At 40.6% G+C, this 12,550-nt stretch overlaps 1 protein-coding gene across 2 annotated transcripts in view; it reads right to left on the bottom strand.

The window, feature by feature from the left end:
* NOX4 (NADPH oxidase 4) overlaps positions 1-12,550 on the bottom strand; it is a 318,054-nt gene that overhangs the window by 279,309 nt on the left and 26,195 nt on the right. The window contains exons 3-4 of one of the 2 annotated variants that reach the window (XM_029602293.1): positions 6,499-6,609; positions 3,388-3,472 (exon numbers count right to left, since the gene is read on the bottom strand). In XM_029602293.1, the coding sequence (XP_029458153.1) occupies positions 3,388-3,472; positions 6,499-6,609 (196 nt within the window). The remainder of the gene's footprint in view (positions 1-3,387; positions 3,473-6,498; positions 6,610-12,550) is intronic. The other variant, XM_029602294.1, reaches the window with a different exon arrangement.

A 12,550-nucleotide genomic window follows, 5' to 3' on the forward strand; every position in this document is an offset into this window, starting at 1 on the left:
TCCAGCCAGTTTATACTTTTCTTTCTGGCGGCTGTGTCCGGCCTATGAAAGAAGTTTGCATTTTGGGGGCTTTTTCTTCCCTCAGGTGTGGTGGCAGCAAGGTTTCTCAGGTTCAGTCAGTGGTAAAAAGAGCTGGCCGGACCCGTAATGCTAGAAAGAGCCGCTGGCTGGGTATAACAGCAGGCCAGATCCAAGGTGGTGGAAACATCTACGTCCTGCCAGCGGTAGATCAATAAATGTGAGAACTCTCCAGATTTGCCCCACAGATCTTGGAGTTCCACATGAATTGCCAGGTCTATGGGCAAACACCCAAAAACCTCCGAGGTCCTGGGAAGGAGATAACACATCGGGCCTGTGCAGCTAAAGAAGCATTAGGTGCAGCATCAGGACTACGTGGCGGAGGGCAGGTGAGAAGTGAGCAAGTATGTGTGAGAGACTGTGAGTGGGGGAGAATGAGAGGAGCAGATGAGTGTGTGTGAGAAAATGCTTGTGAACCTGAGTGTTAATGTGTGTTTATGAGAGTACATTTGTGTACCTCCTGTCACCTCACTCTTAACCCCCCTCCAAATCCATTGTAATTTTGGGGTGACAGGAAATCAAAAGTTCCCAGGCATGATGATCAAGATAAGGCAAGGTGGGTGGGGGATGAGGGAGGAAGAAAGGGAGGATGTAAAAAAAAAAAAAAAATAGAGGAAGGCAACAAGGCATGCACTACAAACAAACACTCTTCTACATACACTTCAGGGGGCAGATGTATGGGCAGGGTTCCCAGCTTACAAGAAACCCAGAAATATTTTTGGACACACTCGCTTTCCCAGCATTTAAAATAAACCCAAGGGTCAGATATGATGTGCCTCCACCCTGGCCTTCTCTGGGTTTTGAAATATCCTATGTGGCCCAGCCCTTGAAAAGTTTGGAAGTTCCTAGTATATAGTGTGCCACCGGCCTCTGCATTATTAGTGCATTATATAGTTCACAGAGCAGTCATTCTGTATGACAATATTATTCATGTACTTCATTATAATCACTGAAAAAAAAATTTGCTCTCATCTCCAGTCTGTTTATAGCTTGTATTACACCAATAGCAAATTAAATCAGATGGTTAACTGTAATCTCGTTAATTAAAAAGCTTAAATCGTATATGTGCAATTTGTTTAGCACCATCTGTGCTCTAATGCAGCTGAAGGCAGAAGAATCCTTTCAAATTCTTCCTTCTCTTCTATGTAGATATGCTACCCAGCTGTTGTATTCTGAACAGTCTGGCACTCTTTGTCACCACCAAGTTTAACAGTCACACCTGCAAAATGCACATTTTAAATTTTTTTTTACTCTGCAAGAGCAAAGGAGTCATTCTTTGGGCATTATGCAGCTTGTTTTCTCAGAGCAAGATAAGATATCTAGCATTATTTAAATTATTTAATACTGCACTGAAATATAAACAAGCAGATTATTGGTTATGTTGGAATGCACAGCTGATATAGTGTCATTATATTACAGAGACCACGAATAAACTTGTTCTGAGTTGATATTTAATAGGGCCGAACAGAAGGTACTTACTGTGTGCTCACTAATGCCAAAAAATTAATAGCAGGTGCACACTAAGGCCTAAACTCTAGCTGCCTCTGGAAACCCCCCTGTGCTAACCAGCCCAAACTGAAAAAGCCATTTAACATGGGGAATTTCCTCTCCACCAAAGCTCCGAGAACCATCTGCTTCCTCTAACCCTCCACTCTGAAGCACCGATCGATCCCTCCCCCCCCCCCCCAGGCACCCCAAGTGATAGCCAGACACCCACCCCTAACCCTACCTGAGGAAGATCAGCCTTCTGGCCTCCATGCTCACCCTCCTCAATTACTTCAGAATGAGGATGTATCATTCTGGAAGTTTCCCCGCCACCCCCAAACCTTCATAGGGAAGAAAGAGGATGTCTGAGTATCTACAACCTGTACTTTTGTGAATATTAAGTACCATTTTAGCACTGACTGGCATATATGCTAAAGAGTTTAGCATGTGTTTTTGTTATGTTCCCTTGCCACAGCAGTATTCACAGGTAGGAGTCCCAGTGTGCTGAAATTGGCACTAACACCTGAACACTGAACAGGAGCTAGAGTATGAAGCTTTGATGTGAAGTTGGAGCTGGGCCTTGGAGCAGGAACTTGAATCTGAAGCTTGAAAACTGAATGGGAAGCCAGAACCTAACTCAGAAGAGGAGCTGGAGTCTGAAGCTTAGCCCAAAGAGTGGAAGCCCCAAGCAGGAGCCAAACTGGGAGCTGCAACTGGATCGGGAAGCTTGGAGTAGTGACTGAAGCTCCAAGCAGGGACTGGGCCGCAGATCTGAAGCAGGGCTTAGAAACGTGGCACCAAGAACAAGAACTGGACTAAGTGCTCCAGGAATCCGGAGCTGGAGCTCGACACGGGAACTGGAACTGCAGCTTGGAGACCAGAGGCAAGGCAGGAAAATGCAGTTTGAGCTTGAAGCCAGAACAGGAACTTGAATTTGCAGCTGAAATTTGAGACAAGGAGCAGATCTTTACTGTGAAACAAAAAGGAATAGTTCACCTCACAAGAGACTGGGGAGTTCCTGTTCCCAAAATTCCCTTTCAGCTATCTTTTTCCTTTTGGATATCTTGTAGATCCTAGCCCTTCTTACTTCCGGTACCTTGACTGGCTCTGTTGCTATGGTTCTTGCATTTGATCTCCCAGCTGTTGCCATTTCAATCCCCACTGACAACTTCCCCCGACAGTTTTATTGAATAGGCCCCTATATATACACATCCAGCCACTGGAGGCTGCATGTAAAAGGCTGCAGCACGTTTATATCTGATGGACATTGAAGGAGTTCTCCATCACCATATTTACTGTGTATTATTTGCATTTCTCTGTTTTACCTCCCCTGTCTCTGTTCTCCTTTAGGGTAGGCATATCTAGGTCCTTTAATCTCACCTCATAGGATTTTTGGTGAAGATCAAACACTATTTAGTCATCCCTTCTCTGCACCACCTCAACTCTTTTTAATTTTTTATAGGAGGTATGGCCTCCAGAAGGGCACATCGCACCAGGTGAGGACTCACCAGCAACCTGTACAAAGTTATAATTACTTCCTTCCTGCCTTTATGTACATAACCTAGCATCCCCTCCTGTTTCTATCATCACCTTATTACAATGTTTTTCAGACTTGAAATCATCAGATCACAGGATGATTTATATCCGATTTGTGGATATCAGTATCTCACCTCCCAACCTGTATTACTCCTCAACCACACAATGCTGCATTTTTTAGTTTCCAAAACTTAACTACCAGGTAGTTGACCACTCCTCAAGCTTTTGTTGAGTGGCCAAGTGCTCATTTATCAAGCTGAGAAATTATTTAATACAACAAATGCTTACCTGAAAAAGCACATATTGTAATGCCACATGTTGCATGAAAACTTTTACTTTTATCCAGCAATCTTCTAGTTTTTCTGTTTCCAACCTAATAGCAAAAGCAACTTGGTCTTTTAATGGGAAAATGCATGTTAAGCTCAATCTATGGTCCAAAAATAAGTATAAAATATTAATCCTACATTATAGTGAAATACTTCACAAAACAATTGTTATACAAGTGAAAGTAAAATGGAAATTACTTATTTTACAGTATGCAGTGCTATCGTGTCAGCTGACTTTGTAAAGTGCAAGCATCTTTTGTAACTGAAGACTTTACTGACCACTTTTAGAGTTGTGAAGCATTTAAGAATGAGAAGTATGTTGACTGAAAACTATTCACATATTTATTTATTTAAAGTTTCTTTTATACCGATGACCGTTTACACATCGCATCGGTTTACAGTTAAAAAGGAACATATACATATACTTGGAAACATCTATTTTTCTTATTTGTGAAAATAGTCACAGTAACTGACTTTTCTGAGCGATTAAATGCTCCCCGAGCATTTAGTCGCTCAGAAAAGACCACAAAACAATAAGTGTCTTGCTTGTCACTGACTAAAATGCAAAAACAATTCTTAAAAATAATTACAAAAAAAGTGAAATAAGCTCATATAAGACTGTGAAATGGAGACCAATGATTATACAAGGAAAATACAGTCAGTTACTGTGACTATTTTGTAGTGATTACATTAAATAAACCACACATTTGAGAAAGAGTTATAACAAACTCTCCTCTATATTATATGAGGTCTCTATTAGGGGTGTGCATTCGTTTCCTACGTATTGGTAATCCGCAACGTATAGGGCCATATTCACTGTATTCGTGGGGAAGCGAAACATATCACAATTCCCCACGAATATAACGAATCTTCGCCGAATTATTTGGCTGTCTAAAGGAGCGAATTTAAACAAACCCCTCACCCTCCTGACCCTCCCCCCCCCCCCCCCCCAAGACTTACCAAAACTCCCTGGTGGTCCAGCGGTGGGTCCAGGAGCCATCTCCTGCACTCACGCCGTCGGCTGCCGGTAATCAAAATGGCGCCGATAGCCTTTGCCCTTACTATGTCACAGGGGCTACCAGTGCCATTGGTCACTCCTTTCACATGGTAGGAGCACAAGATGGTGCCGGCCATCCATTGCTCCTACCACGTGACAGGGGCAGACCAATGGCACCGATAGCCCCTGCGACATAGTAAGGTCAAAGGCAATCGGCACCATTTTGAATACCAGGGCGTGAGTGCAGGAGATGGCTCCTGGACCCACCACTGGACCACCAGGGAGTTTTGGTAAGTCTTGGGGGGGGGGGTTTGTAGTTAATTCAATTTTAGCCGGGAAACGAATAAGACTTAACGCATGAACGTATCGGGGGCACCCTTGCCGAATGCAATGTATCTGCCCCCCGACGAATACGAATCCCGAATGCAACATATGGCGTCCCTCTGCACATTCCTAGTCTCTATTCACAAATAAGAAAAATAGAGATTTCCATGTATATGTGATGTTTGTTTGGTGACGTATTAAGTGATTACATCATATCGGCAGTTCGATTGATAATATAAGACTCAAAACTATTAGCACTTGCAGAATTTGTCTAGTGAGCAATTTTCAAAGAGTTTAGAAACCTAGTTTTGGAAGTCATGGACCTAAATTTGTTCATTTGAAAAGTGACTAGGGCTCAGCACCTATATTTAGGATCCTATTTTCCCTAGGTACCTAAATTTCAGTGCCTCAAATGAAGCTGGCCTTGGGGACAGAGTTCTGGCAGGAAATAAAGCTTAGGTGCTTAGCATTGATTTTCATCACTTGCATGGCATTTACCTCCATGGAAAGATATTGCGGTGAAATGTCAAAAAAAAAAAAAAATTGGTGCAATGGTAGCCCCCCTTTGCCTGGGGCAGATATCTTGTTAAAGGTCCACAATGGCCCTAAAAACAGGGGTCTTTCAAGACCCCCATTCCACCCCACCTGCCATTTCTCCTCCACCCCCCCCCCCCCCCAGCTTCTGGAGATGGCCCACAGTGCTTAAAATTGGATAATTTATTATTTATTTATTTGTCAAGTTTTATATACCATCATTTGGTTTCGCCATCACAACGGATTACAAGTTTCGATGGGTAAGACATAACATGTTGTTCAGTGACAGCTACCACCACGTTGCACCTCACCTCCTTTAACATCAAAGACCCAGCCAAGCTTACAGTATAACCCCCCCCAAAAAAAAAACAAAAAATAAAATAAATAAAGACAACCTCCAAGTGACCCTTTCACCTCCCAGGGATAAACTTAATCATCCCTAGTAGTCTAGTGGGACTACCCCTAGGCTCCGGGCTGACCACTTTTTTTTTGCATTAAAAAGGCACCAGCCGGACGCCTTACTAGGATTGCCCCTCTAGACCACAAAGGATGATTAAGGTTAGCCTGGGAGGAGTCAGGTGAGTGGGTGGAGGCATTTGGCAATTTGGGGGGGGGGGGGGGAAGGAGTCACAATACTATTGGAGGGATGGAAGCCTAGGATATTCTTTAATGTTAATGGAGGAGGGGAGGGGACAGGGGCTGTCTCTGCACAACATTTGACTTTTTTTTTTTGGGGGGGGTTATACTGTAAGCACTGCAGGACAGGATGGGAGTCTTGCAAGACCCCCAGGGGAGGTTTAAAATGGAGGGAATGCTTAGGGTCATTGTGGCCCTTTACATTTCAGGCAAGAATTGCCTAAGTTTCTAAACACTATCACAATGAATTAAGATGAATTAGGTGCGATGACATCATAGTGCTAGGAGACTGCATTAATTAGATTGTCTGATGCAGGAAGAGAGAGAGTGGTTGACATGGATCCATGTAACCAAAAAATAAACACACACCACACACACACAAAACACCCCTTCGAAAGCACACATGAGATACTATATGCGCTGGAGAAATTCAAACCCCATTTGAGAGACTAAGTTTTCTAAATTAGAAAAACAAAATTTTCACATACTGCCCATCAAGGAATAACTAGGAAATGACTAACAATATGACAATCCACTTAGTACTATTTCAGATCCCAGGATGAAATTCCATCTTGTATTTACCTTTTCCGATCCTCGCAGAAATGCCAGAGGACTTCGACACATGGTTAGAAGAATGAGACTGCAATTGAAGCTGAGGATGGAGGCAGAGGCTCTGCTAATGCACAATCCTAGCTGAACAAATAAAGCAAGAGAGTCAGAGGATACTCTAGCCAGAACGAGAAACCAGATCTACACTACTAAGAATATTAAATTATGATTTTGGACATTTCCAAGTGGCAATACTATGAGGCTTCTCAATTCAAAACTACTGGGGTATACGCTGCTGGAACCCCAATCTTTTGCAATATGTGAGATCTCTATACCTATTTTTTAAATTTTGAAGGCAATATCCAGTCATTTCCTCAGGTAAAAAGGCATTTTACCTACAAAAATAGGCTCTTTGAAAATTGCCTACTTTTAATGCAGGCCCAATTACACACATTGTGTTACAGAGCGTGTGTTTTTATCAACATAATTGGGAGGCATTCCCACAGGCAAGGCTAGATCAAAGGAGGCAATGACATATAGATTTTCAAAAGGAGCATGCCTTGTTTTAGCCAGAAAAAGCAGAAATATCTGTATGGGTACTTTTTCTAAGGACAAAAACAAAGCAAGTAGTTTTGATTAATGGGGTTTGCACTAATGTAAGCAATTTGATTATTGGCCCCATAGATGTCCAACTGGACTATTTATTTTCTTTATTTTTAACTTTTATATACCAACATTCCTGTATAAAATACAAAATCACACCAGTTTACAATAAAACATTTAATTGCTAAAAATGTTAGCACAGTTCTTCAGATGTAATGTCAATTATTTCTAGTGTTATAGCAGCAGTAATAAATTAAGTAATAAGAAAATAGGTTGCAACAAAAACACGTCAATTTAACAGAACACATTCTGGAAAGAAATCCTTATAACAGTGTGTATATGATTTATTATATATTACAGCATATTAAAATGGTTTATTAACTTTTTTTTTCTTTTTAACTCTGCAGTTTTCTGCTGCTCCTTTGGACCTCCATCAGAACCAGGACTGGAATGTAACACTATAAGCCTTCATTCACAACTACCCATTGAATTTTCCCCCCCTCCCATCCTCCCAATATAGCTAATTCTGGTCATTGCAGGGAGGGTCCTCAACCAGAACTCTGCAATCATGAACTCTTCATCCAGCCATTTAGCGTCACCCTTAAGCAAAGACCATGACTTCCCTCCTCGCTCCCCCCCCCCCCCCCCCTCCAGCATACAAAGCCAACACGGGAAGAGGAAGACCTGACGTGAAAATTGAACTGTCAATTTTCCGCTTGGTTAACCTAAAATGTTATGCAAGGTTTATAACCAGAAGAATTTGGTAAAAGCATTTATTAGAATAATAAGCAACTTTATAAACTACATACAAGTACCTAATTAAAAAATTTTAAAAAAATTTTAAGTGTGGGAAGGGCTAAACAGATTTACATTACTCTGCTCATTCCAGCACACAAAAAAGTGGGAAATCAGTTTCAAAGCAGCAACGTTTCAGTGTTAACAGATATGAATACCAATGATTCTTATCATCAATGCTAATTTTCAGAATGGGTGCAATTTACTAAAGTTCAAGTTAAAATATTTTTTGTGGGTATGTGGGGTTTTTTTTTTGGAGTATGCAAGGTCAAATCACAATCGACATGCTAAGATGCAGATCCCATTGATATGCCAGAATTACAGGAAAATAAACTGTCCACAAAAGGGAGAGAACAAAAACAAACAAGTTAAGCCAAGAAGGAAGAAATCTTAGAGAATCTATTATAAGGTCTCATCCAGAAGAACTCCAAACCTGCACATTTCTGTTCTGCAGGAAGTTTTCCAGCTGTGAAAGGTTGTAGAAAACATATTTAGCTCCTTCAAATGTAATGATGCATCTACATGGGAATTTAAGAGAAAAACCAGCCTGGAGAGCCAAAACTCTGCTTCATTGCAAAAAAAAAAAAAAAAAAAAACTTCCCCCTTATAGCCTGAGTTTCCTTGCCTATGGTTGAAAATTGCTGTTTCCCCCTCTCATGAAAAATGCATTTTTCTTGCAAAAAACTAAATAATCTCATTGTTAAATCCTTATCTGACTCTTTATGAAATGAGTAGCAACCAAAATTATAGTTTTGAGCATATCTTGTTGAAATTGCTCAAGAAAAGCCGTTAGTCTAAACTTTCAGACTGTTGCTTGAGCATTCCCTGCAGCTTCCTCCATTGTATCCATCTTCCGAGCAGGTAAATAAAATACTTTAACAAATTCGGGCACAGATTCTTTGGAAAGCATAAGATGATCTAAATAAAACTCTCAAACACTTGAATGGGAGAAATTAAAGGGAATTTCTGAAAATTTATAACGCGGCAATTCCACTTTCTAGAATGGTTTTGCCAAATTTTCTACTTTACAGTGCAAAATTAAATTGCCTTTCACCAGAGATGAATTAATATCCTACATAACAGAACACTTCTCCTTTAATTCACCAAATTTTTCTCCACAATCTTTAATGGACAGAGTATAGTCATTCACAGTTATAGCAATTCTCCCCAAAATCACAGCATAGAGTCCATCCTTGCAGATATGGATCTTTCCATATTTGAAATGGCTGTCCAGAGTGCTTCTAAGGTTATTACTTCAGGCTTGGTAAAAGTTAATAAAATTTTGCCAACTCTAATCACAGGAGTCGTCTCACCAATGCCCACCCCACTGGGTGGTAGAGGGCTACAAGTAACAGTTCCCCTTGTCCCACATCCAAAATTATTCGGAAAGGAGTGGTCAGCGTGAGATGGAGAGAGAGAGACCACCGGGGCTCAAGATCAAGGACTCCAACAATGTGGGATTTTTAATTCCTAGCTCAGCACCGCCAGGTTGTAATCTCTGAAAATTGAAGGATTCTAAAGTCAATTTAGCAGGAAGAGGAGCTGACCCAGATGGGGAGGGGGCTCTAACATGCCCCTTTCCTTTTTTACCCCAATGTTGTACTTTACAAAATCCAGAAAAATGGACACTCACAATCTGCTGGCAGAGGCACACGCTTTAGGCACATCAGTGGCAGTGCACTTCTGTCCAAGGTCTTAAATAGAAGGGGATACACCAGGAAGTGATGTCAGTCTCCCCGCAGCAGAATCGGGAACTAAAACGCCAAGGTAGGCAGATGGAAGTAGCCTCTCTCCTCTCACCACGATCACATATGCAAGAACCAGGGAGCCAGAGTAACAGCTGGTAAGACGCCTGCTCTCCCTCTATATTTCCATTTTCTTTTTTTTTTTAATATGCACACAGACACTTTTTCCCCTGCAGATTTTATCCTAATTTTCAAAGTGAATTTATGAAAATTAATCCAGATTTTATCCCACATTTTCAAACCCAATTTGTGCAAAAGAACCAGAAATGGATATTCAATCTCCAACCCCAAACACCCTTTAAATGCAGATGTGAATGTTTAATACCAAAGGAATGGGAATTTTAAGAATCAAAATCAGAAAATTCTCAATTTGTAAACTAACATTTGCAAAAGTCACATTAAAAAGCACAAGTCTTCATGTTGCTATGTTTACATTTTTGAAGTGAATGGTCATAGGAATCTTAAGGCAAGATGTATTTAAGCCTTTTTCCCATAGACACACTATAGGAAAAACACTTTAGTACACCTGGCCCATAGAGAGGCTCTGTCAGTTCCTATAGGCATTATATGGAACTAAATATTCTTTTCTGGGAGGCTAGACATCTCTTCAAGCTTAAATCCAGGAGGAGAGGCATGGAAGAAGCCAGCAAACCAGATTTTGGCAGACAATCTTTTGTAATAATGTTTTTAGCTTTTGCATGGCGTTTTTGCATCTATGTTCATGTAAAGCTATTTAAGAGATGAAGGGGAGAGGGGGATTTGCTCAGAAGGTGACAAGCATCTTCCGATCACTCTTCACCCATTCCCCTCCTCCCCAACACACACACAATTCTATCATTGAAATGCCTTTTATGATTCACTTATGGCAGCCACAATACTCTATATTTCCTGGTAAATATCTTTTGCTCATTTGAATTCTAAACTGAAGAAGAATTAGCTCTCAAAAGATAGTCAGAAAATGTATTGACTTAGTTCAATAAAAGGTATCACTATTGGTATATAGATATATAGAGTATTTTTTTTAACCTTTAATTTCTGTGCATAGGAAATGTTGACTTTTTGTTTCAAATGACAGCAGATACCTACTAAAAACTGATATTTCTCTAACTTACCTCTGCAGAAAGGATAATCTACTTCAATACAGTTCAGTGAATGGTTAAGAATCAAAACAGTTATCTTCCTATCAAATGCCAAATGCAACTTCCAGATGTTAGCTTGAACGTTATACAGCATCACAAACAGCCTCTCCATGAACAATTCATAAATACTGCCAAAATATTATGAATCAGAATATCCTATTCATGTGAAAATTTGTCTTGACAAGATTGGTTATGTCACTGGAAAGTCATGAGCGAGGCAACTTACTAGAAATTATTAACGTTACCCTTCATGGGAAGTCTAACAATAAACCACTATGCTGTTCTTGGCAAAGTTCCGAAAATCCACGAATGTTTATTCCTGAAAATTAATTTCTTCCAAATGATCCCTACGTGATCTTACAGCTAACTTCCTATGTATTGCCTTAAAGGTTTTACACAATGTCAGAGTGATACCTGGGTCAGCTCAGTTCTCAGTCCCAGTCTTTAAGATTCCATCTGGAACAGAGAAGGACAGAATTTTGATTCACATTAAACCAATCAATTAAGTAAGGGAATGTTTAAAAAAAGGAATCTGTTGCTGTACTCAGGAGCCCTGGAAAAGAGAACTCTGATTCACCATTAATACAATGGTCAAAGGAAAGGACAAGCACCATTCTTCTTCAGACGCTTCTTCACCTGTTATCGAACCGATTGACTCTTTTGCCCAGGAAGCACAGCCTGGAGCTTGGGTTGAGGTATAGATGGGGGTGATGGAGCATGCACTGGCTTTCTCCTGCTGCCTCTTTGAGGTCTGATGGATGAACTTCCCCCCTCCACAGTGGCGACTCACTGGGTCACCACAGGTTCACGACACGACAGATGCCGGAACTCTTGGAGACTCAGGAGAGCACTCACAGAAGAGGAGCCTGCAGTGAAGATGCCACGGTGGACCTTTGAAGTCAATATGTTATGATCTTAGAAGTGGATTTGTGCCAGTCGAAGGGAATAATTTTGTCAATTGACTAGAAAAATTCTCCTTAAATGTGGGCACAGTCAGCTGTCCAGTCCCTGCCTGGATCAAATTTGTGCTCACCCCCTTTGAATAATGCCCTACAAGATGTTTCTCTAGGAGAAGTTTAAGTGTTAGTCTCTATATGTGAGACTCTCTCTTACAGGCTGTGTTTCTCAACTATGAGAGTGTAGAGTGTACTCAGGGAGACTTCTAAACAAGCCACCCATGACTACTGCTAAAGCATGGTGAGACTCTTTTGAAGGAGGAGAAGGCAATTTCCATTCTTCAAGGCATAAACATGGCTCTGACTCAGGACAATCAAAATTTGTATAACAAAACTGAGAACAGTATTAGAAAGAAGAATTTGTGTTATATAATTTTTCCAAAATCTCCAATAATACCACTAACTAAAATGTTGAAAAAATGTTGCAGTATCCTAAGGAGGCTTTTTGACCTATGAGCCAGGTTTATTATTTCCCTATGGAAATAAAAATCTAGAGAAATGGAGACACTTTGGACAAATCAAAACTGACTTCACTACTGGAATCTTCGCAGAATGAGATAGTTACTGGATCAACTCTATTAGTAGCATTTGCTTTAGAACCTGATAGGGAATGGGCCCTTAAATCCTTTTTTATAGAAGGTTGCAGCGTTTTATGGAGCCAAGGTTAGCATTTACCCTGATTTTACTAGCTAGACCCAGGAGAATCGGATGTGTATTCATTTGAAATGAATGAGTCCATATTTGTTTCATTTCTAGTCATCAAAACAAATGGAGAGTTATCACAAATGAAACAAAAATCTCTCATTTGTTTACATGTACCATTCATTTCTATGGCCCACCAAAGTCT

The sequence above is a fragment of the Rhinatrema bivittatum genome, chromosome 5 (genome assembly GCF_901001135.1).
Source record: "Rhinatrema bivittatum chromosome 5, aRhiBiv1.1, whole genome shotgun sequence".
NCBI lineage: Eukaryota > Metazoa > Chordata > Amphibia > Gymnophiona > Rhinatrematidae > Rhinatrema > Rhinatrema bivittatum.